The sequence below is a fragment of the Nyctibius grandis genome, chromosome 26 (genome assembly GCF_013368605.1).
Source record: "Nyctibius grandis isolate bNycGra1 chromosome 26, bNycGra1.pri, whole genome shotgun sequence".
In the NCBI taxonomy this organism is placed as follows: domain Eukaryota; kingdom Metazoa; phylum Chordata; class Aves; order Nyctibiiformes; family Nyctibiidae; genus Nyctibius; species Nyctibius grandis.
Window position 1 is genome coordinate 5,868,407 of NC_090683.1, and position 15,341 is coordinate 5,883,747.

The 15,341-nt window shown below is 60.3% G+C and overlaps 2 protein-coding genes and 1 non-coding gene across 4 annotated transcripts; 2 read left to right on the forward strand and 1 right to left on the reverse strand.

Annotated features, from left to right (window-relative positions):
* Positions 1-641: 641 nt before the first annotated feature.
* PCGF2 (polycomb group ring finger 2) lies at positions 642-8,936 on the reverse strand. 2 transcript variants are annotated; one of them, XM_068418955.1, is made up of 10 exons: positions 8,882-8,936; positions 5,658-5,797; positions 5,286-5,382; positions 3,341-3,396; positions 2,725-2,775; positions 2,531-2,639; positions 2,243-2,291; positions 1,992-2,087; positions 1,773-1,853; positions 642-1,167 (listed from the first exon to the last, which is right to left on the reverse strand). In XM_068418955.1, the coding sequence occupies exons 2-10, from the start codon at positions 5,767-5,769 to the stop codon at positions 829-831; spliced, it is 990 nt and encodes a 329-aa protein (XP_068275056.1). In that variant the 5' UTR covers positions 5,770-5,797; positions 8,882-8,936; the 3' UTR covers positions 642-828. The 2 variants fall into 2 exon arrangements, with proteins under 2 accessions (XP_068275056.1, XP_068275057.1); XM_068418956.1 differs by lacking the exons at positions 5,658-5,797; positions 8,882-8,936 and having other exon boundaries at positions 2,946-3,396; positions 5,286-5,324.
* A 1,177-nt stretch (positions 8,937-10,113) lies between these two features.
* On the forward strand, positions 10,114-10,187 carry TRNAN-GUU (transfer RNA asparagine (anticodon GUU)). Its single transcript has one exon. It is a non-coding gene; the product is annotated as a tRNA-Asn (tRNA).
* Positions 10,188-12,247: 2,060 nt separating this feature from the next.
* On the forward strand, positions 12,248-15,067 carry PSMB3 (proteasome 20S subunit beta 3). The gene is made up of 6 exons (XM_068418749.1): positions 12,248-12,355; positions 12,754-12,938; positions 13,295-13,402; positions 13,780-13,957; positions 14,222-14,316; positions 14,942-15,067. The coding sequence occupies exons 1-6, from the start codon at positions 12,353-12,355 to the stop codon at positions 14,988-14,990; spliced, it is 618 nt and encodes a 205-aa protein (XP_068274850.1). The 5' UTR covers positions 12,248-12,352; the 3' UTR covers positions 14,991-15,067.
* Positions 15,068-15,341: the final 274 nt, after the last annotated feature.

Sequence of the window (15,341 nt, forward strand, 5' to 3'; positions counted from 1 at the left end):
AGATCCTCCCCAGCCAAAATTTCCCGGTGGTGCCCCGGGGAGGTGGCAGCTCCCTTGGCAAGGAAAACCCAACGTTCATTGAGGCTTGTGCTCCTACCCCCGGCACCGCCGAGTCACAAGCATAATTTTTTTTTAAGCTGGGGGAAAAAAAGAAAAAAACCTACTTACTGTGCATCAAGGGAAGCATCTGCTAGATCAGAGCCTGAAACACTGTCCAGAGACCACAGAGGGAAAGCAAAAAAGAACCAGAAACACACAGAGCTGCGGGGGCAACGCCGGCGAGTGATGCTCGATGCCGACAAATGGACCACTGGTCCCAGCTGGCCACAGGCACCACGTTATCAAACCTGGTGCCAAAAAAACTCCAAATAAACATCAAAAAGAAAAAAAAACACGCAAAAACCCAGGGCACAGCGGGGCTGAGGGGCAGTTTTTGGCTTCTGTGCTTGGCCCTTACCTGTGCTTGGCCCTTACCTGTGCAGCCGGGAGTCCCCGCTCACGGCCCTGGCTCGCTCCCGCGAGGGGAGAGGGATGGGGAGGAGAGGGAAAAGCATTAGAGAAAAACATGAGGGAGCGCCTGCGTGGCCCCCAGCTCCGGCATGCAGCTTCCGTCAGTTACAACAAAATTTAAAAAAAAAAAAAAAAAAAAAAATCATTTAAAAATATTCAACCACATTTATGTGTCTTATTTGCATTTTAAATTAATCTGGTCAATCAATAGAAAATAAGTATGTATAATTTTTTTCTCCCTATGTACACATATATATGTATATATATAATATATATAGATATATAAAACCCAGCCAGGCGTCCCTGTTGTGTCACCCTTTAGGTCAAGGCGGAGGCCGCGCTGCCGTTGACAGTCGTTTTGCGGCACCGGCCGGCGGCGGGCGGCAGCGGGTGGCAGTTCGAGGTGCCGTTGAGCGCGGGGCCGGTGGCGGCGGGGCCGCTGCCGGCGGTGGAGCTGGGCGAGCCGTGGGACGGGGTGCCAGGGCTGGGCAGGGAGGAGGAGGTGGCGGGCAGCGTGGCGGGGCTGTGGGCTTTGTCGCTGACCGACTCGCACTCGGAGGCGCCGCTGGTGTTGGTGCACTCGGAGGTGGGCGGCTGCGAGAGCTTGAGGCGCTTGCAGGCGGGTTGGACGCGGTATTTCAGCGGCAGGGGCCCGTTCTGCAAGCGGGAGAGGGGCAGGGGCATGGCACGTGGCACCCTGTGCCGGGACAGCACCGGCGGGCACCGCGTCACCGGCCGCCCGCGCTGGTGGCACGGCCGGGTGCTGGCCACCAGCCCTGGAGAAAGGGGCCAAAAAGCACGTGCAGCCCCTCAGCCTCCTAAAGCTCCCACCTGGAGCAAACACCTTTGTAACTAGGGAGCATCTGGGGTTTATTTGTTGAAGCACTCCAATTTTTAAGCTCTCCAATTTTTAAGCTCTCCAATTTTTAACTTCTCCAGTTTTTAACTTCTCCAATTTTTAACATCTCCAATTTTTAAGTTCTCCAATTTTTAAGCTCTCCAGTTTTTAACTTCTCCGATTTTTAAGCTCTCCGATTTTTAAGCTCTCCAATTTTTAAGCTCTCCAATTTTTAAGCTTTTCAATTAATATTTTCAATTCTTAAATTTTTCAGTTTTTAAGTTCTTCAATTTTTAAGTCTTTCAGTTGTTAAGCTTTTGGGGTTTGTTTTTTAATGCTTTTAGCCTTCCCCTAAAGGAAGCTTTTCTCCAAGACAAGCCCCGGCCCCGCTGCCCACGGCGGGGAAGGAGGCAGCTCCGCTTACCCTCCTCCAGGGATAGATGTAGGCGATGTCCATCAGGGTGTAATACTCCTTCAGGGGCTCGTCTTCATAGAGGACTTCCACCTGGCGCAGGGGACAGCGTCAGCCCCCCTGGAGCAGGGGCACCTGCCCACCGGCGCGTGCCGAAGCCGGGCGGTGAGTGCTCCCCGGGCACGCACGGAGAGGGGGGGGTCAGGGAGCGGACCCTGGGCACACGCTCACCTTGTACTTGCTGGGAACGTCCATCTTGTTGCGGAGGAACTTGGCCAGGTGCATGACGGTCATCGCAGCGGGACAGCGCAGGAACCGCACCCCGTTCTGGGGACGCAGCGGGAGGGGGCCGGGGGGAGAGGGGTTGCTGAGAGTCCGCCGTGCCCTCCTTTGGAGGTGCCCTCCTGTCCCCCCCCCCATCCCAAAGGCCCAGGAGGCAGCTGGACATGGAGCTCTCCATGCTGTACTCCCACCACACTCACCTTCTCCTTCTCCAGGTCCCCATTCTCAACAGTCCCTTTCTTCTCCTCTCTGGGGGGGAGGAAAGCAAATACAGGACGAAGTTTATGGAGGAATAAAAAGGCAGAGAGAAAAAATAACCCACCAGAAGGGCTGTCCATGGAGGGGCTGCAAGGAGAACACCCAGTGACCTTCAGCCAAGCTTTGGCTTCACCACCCCTGGCCACGTCCATGCCCAAGTTGCTGCATTTCCAATCCAGTGCACAACCCCAAACCCAGGCAGAGGCTTAGCAGCAGCCAGAAAACAATACCTGGACCCTTCATAAAACTCTATGGACAGGCTGACGATCTCGTCGTCCGTCAGGTTCCCCTTGTCCTGCTCGGAAACTTCTCCGCGATCTTCGTTGGACCCGTTGGGAACTGCGGGAGCAGAAGGAGGGAGAGGCTGAGCCGTGGGGGAGGCACAGCCGGGGCGACGGGGGGGTCCCCGGGGGCTGACACTCACCCTCTGCCATGGGGTAGGCTGCGTAGAAGTCGCGCCGCCTCTTCATCTCATCTGCGGGAGAAGGGAGGAGGAAGGTGAGGGGGAAAAAAAACCACACCAAGGGGGAGATGGGTGCAAAGAGGGGAGCACGAGGAAGCCCCGGATTGCCTCAAGCACGAGCCGCCTGGTGCGGACGGACCCGTAGGAGAGCAGTCGCTTTAGCAAGAGCAACCAAGTCGTACCAGTGCAACCCTCGGAGCGGCTGCAAATCCGCTGCTGCGAGAATGCCTTTACGGCGGCTCGACTGTCCTCGGGCTTTCCACACCTGCAGACCCCCACACTTTTTCCCCCGAGGATGGGCAGGCACTTGGAGAGCAAATCCGCAGCTCCTGCTCCCAGCTTTGCTCGCCGTGGTTCCCCCCAGCAGCAGCCCCCGGGCTGCCGGAGCGCGGGGTGGGCGCTATCCGGGCGGACCCATCCCTCTCCGTTCACACCACGCATTGTCCTGCTGTCCCCGTTACCGGGCAGGGGCGTGCGTGGGCAGCGCGAAATCCGGGGGGGACCAGTTTCACTGGTGGGTGGGAGCGAGTTACAAACAACCCCGAACCCACACAGTTATCACTGTCCATGGCTGTACCTTTGAAAAGCCCCGGGACCAGTTTGTACACTATGTCCTGGAGGGTTTTGTCCGACCTGGGGGGAAAAAGAAATAGGAAAGAGAGAGAGGAATGAGCTGGATGGGAGCGGCTGGCTCCGGGGGCTGCCGAAAGCTGCCCTGCACCAGCCCGGCCAGCCCAAATCCAGCATCTCCCCATCTCCCTCCTGGGAAACTCCCAGCACAAAGCCCCGACTCCCCGTCCCATGGCGATGCCACGACCCCATCTCACAGGAAAACCCGTCCGCCCTCGCGCTCACCGCAAAGGGTTAACTCTGGAAAAAGCAAGAAAACCATCTCAAAAATCCTTGCTAGGGATGATGACAGCAGGATTTCGGGGCCAGGATCCCTCTCAGTAGTCCAAATGATTACAAAAACACACCCAGAACTTAAAAAAAAATAATCTAAGATCAGCAAATGTTTCTGCAAGTTTTAATTTGCATCTAATTTTATTTCTGGACTTGGCTGCAGTTCAGGGCTCTGGCTTTGATTTCCCTCCGTTGTGAGGACGGCAGGATGGTGTCCACTGTGACGCAGGAAAGCAAAGCGGATCCCCCAGCGTGTGAACAGCTCTCGAGGAACTGGGGCAGCTCCAGTCCCATCCTCAGCCCAGAGCTGGGACGGGGCTTTGCGGGCAGGCTCGGGCCCAGGGCTGCAGCTGGCACCGTTTAAAAGCAGCAGCTCAGCTGAATAAAACAAAAAAAAATCTCAAAAACAAAGCAAGAGCAGTGGGACTGGTGAAAAGTAAATTATATCTGCAATTATTTCTATTTTAATAATAAGGCCTTTATTTTAAAGAAAAACAAATGAGCGTACCCTGTATTATTTTTAGCCTAGCCATGTCTTTCATCCCTAATTCCTCGGTGATGTCACTCCGGTTCACGAGGCCCCGCTGTGATTTTATTTATAATACATACCCGGAGAATTTGCTTTATAATTTACAGCAAGCTAATGAAAAAGCAACCTCAGCCACTTGATTGGCAGCTTAATTACCCGCCGGTCGCTGCTCTTGCATGAGTCAACCCCATTCAGCCCAGCACAGTGGCGCTGAGTGGGGGTCAGGGTGCCACGGGGGCAGCACCCTCGGTGCCACGCAGCATCATGCCCGGGGTGCTGGTGTTTTGGCACCGGCGTGGGAAGAAAAGGGCAAAGCAAGTCCCCCGTGGGTGCAGGGAGTTTGTGTATCCGACTCTGCATGCAGGCAGGGGTGTTTCGGCGAGGGAGCCGTGGGAGCCCGAGTGTAAATATTTCATAGTGAACCAGGAAAGAAAAAAAAAAAAGTGTTACTACAGAAACGGATTTACATGGGAGAGGCGAAAAAAAAAAGCTGAGTGATGTATTGGAGCCTTTCATGGTTTCTATGCCAACCACCTGCAGAGCCAATTCCACGACTGATGGGACGTGTCTGGCTTTCCCCAGCCAGACGCGGGGCCGGGGCAGAGCTGGCACGAAGCCACCACCACTGTGGCCGGGCACCCGTTCACCTGCGCTGCCGTGAGCCCACCTCGGCGTGCCCCAAGGGACACGGCACCGTCCCCGCGGGGGAAAGAGCAGGGAGTTAGGAAGCACAGGCTGTCCCAGGGTAAACTGCGCCCTGTGGGACTGCGGGACGGAGGGATGGATGTCTGTGACCCAGGATGCACAGGGACGGGCAAGGGGTGCCCTGCTCCAGCTGGCACCCACCTCCTCCTGCTGCCACAGATGTCCCCAAGTCCTGTCCTCTCCATGGTGGTGTTTCCCACCATCCCATTCCCCTTCCACCCAGAGAGCACCCCAAATCCCCACTGCTGCGGGGTGCAGGGTCAGGAGCAGAGAGGTTTCACGCTCCCTGTCCCGGGATGCCCAGGGCTGCACCCCAGAGCGGGCACAGGCTGCATGGACACGGGGCCGGGGCTTGGTGCCACGCAGAGGAGCCCCCCAAGCTCACCTGATGCTGAGGAGGGGTCTGGTTTTGTGCACTTGGACATCACACATGGGGCAGTACTTGTTCGTCTCCAGGTAGCGAACGATGCAGGTTTTGCAGACTGTGGGGAGAGACGCAGCGTGAGCGGACGGACGGACAGACGGACGAGGGGGCAGAGCCCCTGTGCCAGCCCGGTGAAGCACCCTGCACCCCTGCACCAGCTCGGGGCCGCGGCCCTGGTCTGGCCCCATCCACGACCCCGCAGCTCCATGTGGCAGCAGCGCCTGATGCAGGATGGGTTTGGGCACCGCGGGAAGGTCTCGGTGCGGCACGGCCACCCTTCCCGGGGCACCCCTGGGCGCAGCGCGGCCCCGGCCAGGGACGCAGGACACTCACAGGAGTGCAGACACTCCACGATGGTGGTGGCGTCTATGAAGTAGCCGCCGCACAAGGCGCACATCAGGTGGGGGTTGAGCTCGGTGATCTTTATCCTGGTGGTCCTGTGCATTTTGGTGCAGCGCCGCGGCAGATCCTCCCTGCAGGGAAACACCCGGGGACCCCCTTAACGGCCTCTTTGTGCAAGGACAGGACCTGTGCGACCCACTTCACCCTTTAATGAACAAATTCAGGGCGGGGAGGGTGCCTGGTGCTCCCCGTGACGTGCCACACTTGGCCCTGGGAGCACTGGGGCACCCCCAGCTCCACACCCTGCCAGTGCCAGGGGTGCACAAGCAGCACCCACACACCTCCCCACGCAGCCCCCGGCACTGTCCAGCTCCCTCTGCCTCACGTCTGCATCTTCCTGGGGGTCCCCAAGTGGGTCCCCACCGTGCCGAGACACCTCTGAGTGGGGACAAATCACCCCTGTCAGCCAGCCCCTTGCCTGCGGCTCACACACACACACACACACAAGGTGTATTTTTATTTTGTTCGATGGAAAAGGCATTTTCAGCCACCGCCTCACGGTTCCTATAGAAACCCCCGAGTCCGGCGTTGGCCACGGCCAGGAGCACCCGCAGCACCCATGTGTGGGTGGGCACGGCCGGGTGAGCACCTGGGGCACGGGCAGCATCCCCCGGCGCGGACACGGGGGAATCGCTGCCTGCCCGCGCCACCACTTCCCCGTTTACGATGGGAGACGGCGGAGCCGGGGCCCGAAATCGCTGCAGTTTTATTGTTTCCATGGCAACCCCGACACTTGGAGAAGAGCCAGAATATTATTACAACCATCCGAGGCGAGGGGGAGAGCGGAGAAGAAACCCCGGGTTTGTGTAAACGAGTGTGGGCGCGATGGCAGCACAAGGGTGCGCCGACAACAACACCCGTACGCACCCACACCCCCACCCACGCCCAGGGAGACACGCACACGTGTGTGTACACACACGCTACACGTACACACACCCATCCCCTACGTGCACACAGGCAGAGGTACACACGATACGGGCGCCCGCACGGGGCCAGGCCCTTCACACACACCCCACAGCCAACAACCAGCCAACAGCCCAGACAACCACCGAAGGCACCGCGGGCACCGCGACCGGGCGAGGAACAGGGTGAACCCCGTGCCCAGGGAGCAAACCGGGTGCACACGTGTGTGCGTGCGCAGGGCTGCGTGTGCGAGGCCGTGTTTGCGTGTGTGTGCGTGTGCAGGGGTGCGTGCTCGGGGCGGTGCGTGCGGGTGTGTTTGTACAGCACCGGGTCCCTGCCTGGCACCTGCCCTACGGAAGCCACCCCACGCTCCCGCTCACTCCCTGCCGTGCTTCTCCCGGGTGCCAGTCTGGGTCTCTCATCTCATTCAGCCGCCGTGGAGTCCCCAGAGGCAGGTGTGCAGGGACGGGGACAGCACAGGGATGGGGATGCTGCAGGGATGGGGACACCACAGGGGCAGGGATGGAGATGTTGTAGGGATGGGGACACCATGGGGATGGGGATGGAGATGCTGTAGGGATGGGGACACCACGGGGATGGGGACCTCGAGGACACCCCTGTGCTGGAGGCGCAGGGGCCAAGCCGAGCCCCAGGGTCTCCTTGCAGAGAGGGGACCAGGGGCACCAGGGTGTTTGGGAAGCCCCAGCACCCCCCAGGCTCAGCTCTCACCCCTGGGCATCCCCCAGGGCGGGCACCCCGGGGTGCCCTGCACCTTGCTGCCCCCGGGCAGGTGCCCTCAGCCCACAGGTGATGGGGGGGCCACTGCCAGGCTCTCCCTGGCCAGGACAACACCTGGGGGGCCGCAGTCCCCAGCCCCAGGCTCCCACACCGACCCCCGCGGGGGACCGGGCACCTCCGCCGGGCACCGGTTGCCCACGCCGGGCCGCTGGACCCACGGCTGCATTTTGGGTGGATTTTGCCGCTTTAGGTGCTCGCAGCCGCCGATGGCGGGAGGGGGGAGCCTGAGCCACCGGCGCAAACCGGTTCTAATAAACCGGGGGATAACAACCGCGATGTCCTGCCGCGGGGGCGAACAAAGCCCCGGACCCCCAGCCCGGGCACCGGAGCCGGCCACAGCACCGGCCCCGCCGGAGCCCTCGGGGCCGCCCCGTCCCACCAGCAGCGCCCGCTGCCCCGGCCCCGCCGCCAGAGCCGGTCCCGCCGCCTTCAGCCGCCTCCCCGCACCCCCGGCCCGGTCCCGGCCCCCGACTTTCGGGGTCTTTTGTCTCCCTGGGCGGTGGCCCGGCACGGTGCCCCCCCCTCCCTCCCCAAAATCCCCCCGGACCGGGCGCGGGTGGGGAAGGACGTTTCAAAGTCACCGGTAACTTGGACCAGACCGGCTGCCCCCTCCCCGTGGGACCCACCGGCGGCGGCAAGCCCGGGGGCCGGGAAATAAACCGGGACGGCTCCCCCCGGCACTGCCCGCTCGCTCGCACGGCGGCCACGCACCGGGAACGCGACAAAAAGGCATCGGAGCGTGAACCCGCGCCCCCCGACAGCGCCCGCCGCCCCGACGGGACCCCCCGCCCCTCCCGGGGTGCGGGACGCGGGCACCGGCCGCTGCCGAGGAGCGAAACAGCGGGAAGGGGGGAGGAAGCACGGCGGGGAGGGCACGGACACGCGTGTCCACACGCCCGTGTGCGCACAAGGACACACACACACACCCCATCCCCGCGGCGGGACGTGACACCCGCCTGGCACAGGCGCGGGGGCACGGACACGCGGTGGGCACGGACACGCGACGGGCACGGACACGCGTGACCCCGCGCTGCGCCCCGGGCAGCTCCCGCTTGGGTTTTTTTTGGGGGAGACACACACACGATTTGGGGCAGGGGCTGGGGCATCCCCGCTGAACCCGGGGCGCTCCCGGTGCCCCGCAGCCCTTTGTACCCTGACAGCCCGCCCCGGGGGGGCTCCCGCCGCCGCCCCCCCGCCCGTACCGCACCGCCCCGCTCCACGCCGCGCCGGGCCCGGGCGGGGGGCGGTGGGAGCCGGGGCTGTCAAGGCTCCGTAGCCCCTCGCCGGTGCCCGCCGCGGCGGGGTCACGCCCCCCCCGGGCAGGAGCGGCACAAAGCGGGGGGAGGCGGCGGCCATCGGCCATCTTGAGCGCGGAGAGAAAAGGGCGCGGGGGGGGGGGGGGCCCGGCGGCGGGGCCCGGCGGCGGCGGGGGGGGCCCGGAGCCGCGTCCCTACCTGATGGCGGCGGCAGCGGCGGCCCCGCGGCCGCCCCTCCGCTCCCGGCGCGGCTCGGCTCGGCGCGGCGGCGGCGCTGCGGCCGGGGCCCTTTTTCCTCTCGCTCGTTTTTTTTTTTTTTCCTTTTTTTTTTTTTTCCCTCCTTCCTCCTCCTTTTTTTTTTTTTATTTTTTTTTTTCCTCCTTTTTTTTTATTTTTTCCCTCCTCCAGCCGCCGCCAGGCCCCGCCCCGCCTCACGTGACCTCATTCCTTTGGGGTGTTGCGGAGGAGGGGAGTGAGGGGCCGAGATTGGGCTCCCCCCACCCCCGCCACCGCCCCGCCCCGCCGGGACACGGACCCCCCCCCCCCGCCGGCGCCCCCCCGGGGGACACCGCCGCGACGGTGCCCCGGTGCTTGCGGAGGGCCCCGCTGCCGCTGTGCTCAGGGAGGAGAGGAGCGCCCCAAAAACCGCTGGAATGGGCCCAAAATGCGAGCCGGGGCGGTGGCCCCGCTCCCCGCTAACCGGTCCCCGTGTCCCCCCATCACCGCGGCACTGCTGGGGTGGTGCCCCGGGACCCACCCCCCCGACAACGCTGGAGGCATTTTCCGTCCCAAATGGGGAACCTTCCCACCCGGGAGGCGATGTGGGGCATCCCGGGCCCCGCGGGACCTTCCCCGGGAGCCTCGGGCGGGGGTCCGGTGCCTGCCGGTGCTCGGCAGGAGCCGTGGGACCCGCGGTGGGTGGGGAAAGCAAAGGGAAGGGGAAAAAAAGGAAGGGAAGGAAAATAGAGATAAATTAGAGAAAGAAAGGTGAAAATGGAAAAGGAGAGAATAAAAGGGGAAAAAAATAGGAGAAAAGGAAGGAAAGAAAAAAGAAAGGAAGGAGGAAAAGAAAAAAGGCAGGAAAAAGGGAAGGAGAAGGAGGGGAAAAGGAAAAAGCGGGAAAGAAACAAGAGAGGGGAAAAAGGGAAGGAAGGGGAGCGGAGCGGGCGGGTCACGGCGCCGCTTCCCCCGCGTGGGTCCAGCCCGGGCTCGGTGCGACCGAAGTCGCTTCCGTAGACCCGGTGTACCGGCTGCCCGGCGGGTCGCAGCGCCCATGCGCGTTTCCCCTCGGCCCCCACGGTTAATTCCCCGCCCCGCCCAGTGTCGGTGTCCCGGTGTCCGGGTCCCGGTGTGCCGGTGGGCGCGGACCCCGGGCGCTCCCGGGGACGCCCCGGCCGAGTGCGGCGGACCCAGCGGTGCCAGCCAGCGCGGTCTCTGTGGCGCAATCGGTTAGCGCGTTCGGCTGTTAACCGAAAGGTTGGTGGTTCGAGCCCACCCAGGGACGGTCGCGCGTGTTTTTATCTCGGTTTTCCCTTTTTCCTTCTCGTTTTTCCCGGGCCAGCCCGCGGGAGCGGCCGGGGATGGACCCAGCGAGGGGGCGGCAGGCAGAGGTGGCCGGTCCCGGACCCGGTGGGGCAGGCAGGGTGGTTTTTAACCGTGCAGGGGTTTGGCGGGGCTGTGCCCGCTCCCTTGGGGTGCTCCTCGCCCTCTGGACCGGGCTGAGCTGGATGGGGAGAAGGGGCGGACGGGCAGGATGTGGCCCCAGTGGTCCCCGTGGGCTCACAGCTCTCTCAAGGAGGCAGCCAGCCCCTGGTGTGCACCAGAACAACCATTTCTGCTCAGCCCGTGGCCCCTCTGCGCCGCAGTTTCTCCCATAAGCAGAAGGACTTGTTGGGACATCAAAAACAGAGCAGAAACTCAAAAGCCTGTTTCCATCTAGAGTCCATATTTTGCCTTAAAAAAAAAGCTGAACAGGGTCAAAAATCTGCATTGCTGAAGTTCCCCTCTCTCACAAAGTCTTGTAAAATCTATTTACGTTCCCCACTTGCCCTGATTTTATTTTCATGCCAGAAATAATGAAGTTAATGTTTTAATGGAGGGCATAAAGCGACACCAGGAAGATGTGTTGTTTCAAAAGCCCCGTGGCCAAGCCCGGCGGTGCCAGGGCTGGGGAAGCACCTGGGGTCTCCGGGCCGGGGAGGGGGATTCCTGCCGCCTTCCAGGTCTGAGAGCACGAGCCCGATGGGAAAGGGCAGAGAGAAGCGGTGCCCAGTGGGCATCACCTCCCCACTGCCCCCCGGGACAGGCAAAATCTGCCTGTGGAGCTATTCCCGTCTGGCTCTGCTGCTCCTTCTCTCCCTGTTCCTGCCAGAGTGTGGCCTCTGACTTCATCCCCGCAAGAAACCTTTTACAATGGAAAACACTTTAAAAATACAGCGGCCGTGGGACGGGCGGCGCTGCCGGGGCTCGGGCCCGGGGCGGATGAACAGCCCCTGCGCGGGCCGGGGGTTTTCATTGAAACCAGACGGGCCGAGCTGTCGTGCTTTTGAGAGCGTTTCCAAACACATGGATCTCTTTCCCTTTGGCACGACATCACTCCCCTAAATTAAACATTTAATCCTGTCTCCTCCAAGAGAGGGGAGAGCTGGCGAGCGGGGATGGGGAGGGAAATGCAATCCTCCGCAGAGCGCAAATCCCCCTTTAAATTGCTCTATGAATAAAAAATACCCTCACAGCCACTTGCCAGGCCACTGCCCCTCCCCGGGATGTGCAGTGACTCGCTGCTTTACAGAGTGACTTTACAGAGTGACTTCAGTGTGCCATCTCTTTGTGTGCACAACAGAAGGTGCCAGGGCTGTGCAGGGCCAAGCTTGTGAGGACACCACTGGGCAGGTCCCAGCCCAGCCACCCTGTGGTGATCCCAGCCTCGCCACGGGCACGCAGGGAATGGGCACATGGGTGCCACCCTGCGCAGGCAGAGGGACCGTGGCCTTGGGAACCCCCCAGTGCCACTTAGTGATGGGATCACTGTACCCGCCTGCCACCTCTGTAAGGCCTCTGCACATCCCTCCAGCTGTGCCACGACCCTGTGTGCACATCCAGCTGTGCCATGCCCTGCGTGTCCCTCCAGCTGTGCCCTGACCCTGTGTGCACATCCAGCTGTGCCATGTCCTGCACATCCCTCCAGCTGTGCCATGTCCTGCACATCCCTCCAGCTGTGCCACGACCCTGTGTGCACATCCAGCTGTGTCATGCCCTGCACGTCCCTCCAGCTGCGCCATGCCCCTCCGTGCACATCCAGCTGTGCCATGCCCTGCACATCCCTCCAGCTGTGCCATGCCCCCGCGTGCACACCCAGCTGCGCACCCCGATGGATCCAGCTGTGCGAGCCCCGCCTCCAGCTGCGCACCCGCCCCGCCCGCGCAGTCCGCCGCCGTCCCGGCATGCCCCGCTCACTGTGACTCTTCACTTTTCTCCCCCTCCCTCACCGCCGCCGCCGCAACCAACCAGCTCCGCCTCGCGGCGGGCCCATCCACCAATAGCGAGCGGCGGTTCCCCGGGAGGCCGCGGCGGCCGCCAATGGGAAGAGGCGGGAGGCGGGAGCAGCGGCGCGGTGCTGTGCGCGGAGCGGTGCGGTGCGGGCCTGGCGGTGTCTGAACAACCGGCGCCATGGTGAGCACTAGGACGGGGCCGGGGGCGGCCCGGGGAGGAGCTGGGCCCGGCAGGACGCAGCCCGCGGGTGCCGGGGCCGCGGGGGGGAGGCGGGTGGGCTGGCGGCCTTCCCCGTCGCCGCGGCGGTGTGTCCCCGCGGGCCTTCCCTCGGGCCGGGCCGTGGCTGCGGGGAGCAGCGGCCGTGAGCAGCCCGCTGTGGGCTGGCCCCCAACAACGGAAAAATTAAACCCAAAACCGCGAGGGAGAGCGGTGCTGGTAGCCCCCACTGCTCCCGGGGTGGCGGCGGCCGCAGGCGCGGGGGGGGGGGGCGGTACCCGCGGTGCGGGAGGCCCCTTCGGCCTCACCGAGGAACCGGCGCGGCGGGCCCCGGCAGTACCTGTTGTCCTTCTCTCTTCCAGTCTATTATGTCCTATAACGGCGGGGCCGTCATGGCCATGAAGGGGAAGAACTGCGTGGCCATTGCTGCGGACCGGCGGTTTGGGATCCAAGCGCAGATGGTGACCACAGACTTCCAGAAGATTTTCCCTATGGGAGAAAGACTGTACATTGGACTGGCAGGACTGGCCACGGACGTGCAGACGGTGTAAGTGAGGCTCCCACCCGCCCGTGTGTTCCCGTACTGAGCCTGTAAGAGGCATATTTACAATAAATACTAAGTGGCAGCTTATGCTGAGCATAAATGTCTGCTTATTTGTGGGGCAGGGATAGAACAGCTAGGTGCCAGCACTCCTTTTCTTGGTCTCCCTTCACTGGGAGTTTTTTAAATAAAATTGCATGTGATTTAAGATTGCATCACTACTAAGACTTAATAACTTCAGGTATAAAAGGAGCTGCATCTGGAATCCCTACCTGCCTCAGGCATGCATCAGGAGCTGGTAGCTGTCAGCGTGCAGAACAGTTCAGAGCTTCTGCTTTAATGCTTCTTCTCATCTCTTGCAGTGCCCAGAGACTGAAGTTCAGGCTGAATCTCTACGAGCTGAAGGAAGGCAGGCAGATCAAACCTCAGACTTTTATGAGCATGGTTTCCAATCTGCTCTATGAGAGACGGTAACTGTCAAACAACAGAGTCGCTGTTTACGTGTCGGTGAGGGCTGTGGTTGTTGATCTGATTCTAGAGAGCCGGAAGGCTGAGGAGGGCTCCTGTAACAACTACTTGTAGTATGGCAAAAGGAAACTTTAATCTAGTGACAATGTTATCTTCAACCTCCTTGCAAAAGAATACTGAGCATTGTTAAAATAATCCTGTAGCAGCACAAGTTTGTTCTGTTTGCCATGCTAAAACCATTGCAGGGTGCTTCGAGGTTGACCTGAAAGGTCCCCCACCAAAAGCATCTGTGGGATGTTTTCCTTCTATGGATATTTACGTGGGACGTGGAACTGCATTAACGTGGTTGGACTGCTCTATGCCATGTTGTTCTTCACAGGTTTGGACCTTACTACATAGAACCAGTCATTGCCGGGCTGGACCCTATAACACACGAACCTTTCATCTGCTCTCTAGACCTGATCGGCTGCCCGATGATAACCGATGACTTTGTGGTCAGCGGCACCTGCTCCGAGCAGATGTACGGCATGTGCGAGTCCCTCTGGGAGCCCAACATGGTGAGTGAGGTGGCCGGGCTCAGCTCTGATTCTTGGGTTGAGCCTCCTGCTGTTAATTGGAGAACCTGAGAGAGACACGGGTTGGATGAAAAGCCCTGTCCTTTGGTGCTTCCTGAAGGAGCTCAGGAGAACAAGGAGGCTGTAGCTTATAGCAGCCTGCAGGGAAGATCTCGCAGCATCTTGGATGGTACTTTGGGGTTTGAACAAAATCTGATGACTCTACATTCAGTTTTTACACCAACTAAAATAACTTCTCTTCCTCAGGAACCCGATCACCTCTTCGAAACAATCTCACAGGCCATGTTGAATGCAGTGGACAGAGATGCCATATCTGGCATGGGCGTGGTAGTACACGTAATGTAAGTGCTGCTCTCTTCCCCTGCAGAACAGAGGTAGAATTTAACAAGCTGTGTGTTAAAAGTCAGTTAAGGGGTTGGTTTCTAGGGTATCCCTAATCCTGCTCCCTTCCAGCAGCGTCCTTAGCAATGTTTTGTCCATTCTAAGTGTTGTATTTCTCATGGCTACTCTCTTTGTGGTTCGTGGCTCTTGCTGGAACTGCAGGAGCCATGGGAAGTTAATCCTAGCGTTAGACTCTTGCTGCATAGGGATTCCCTGGCTGTGTCCCTGTTAGTATTTAGGAGTGTGACTCCTCACGTATGGGTAGCACTGGCCAAGAGGATGCTCTTTGCCATGGCTGGATGGAGTGTTAACTTCCAGACTCTGCAATCAGACTGATTTCTGAAGCAGCTTATTTTGCTCGTGGTGCCGTTGCCCTGCTGCTTCCTGAACCTCCTGGAGCTCCCCTGGGGTGAAGCAGCAGGAGGATGGGGTTTACTCAGCTGTAACGGCCACCTTCAAGTTCAGCTAATCCTGCCTGCACTAGCAACAAACTACCTCTGCACACTGCAGCTTCCTAACGAAGGGACAATCTGTATGGAGGTATTAAATGCAGATTTACTAATTGTCTGCTCTTTCCCCCTCCAGTGAGAAAGACAAGATCACCACCAGGACCCTGAAAGCTCGCATGGACTAGCCCAGCACGTCTGCTCACGTGTTTCCCATCCCTGTCTGCCTGGAACTTTTTTAAATAAAACTCTCTGTTGTAGTGAACTTTCCTTTTCTTGAGTCTGAACACTAGGATTAAGTTCTCATCTCTAAAGCTGTCAGAAGGAGTTTGGGTTTTACGCAGCAGCAGAGCTTCCCTTTCTCTCTGAGCCACCTACACTAATCCCCCTCAGAGTACACCCACAGGGGTGAGGGACCGAGCTTCAGCTGCACCCCAGGAGTCAGCAGCATCTCCTTCAGACAGTATGGCAGCATTAACTTTTCCTGTCAAATTTAATTTGTTCTCATATCCAGGACCTTGTACTTGGTAAAATCAGTT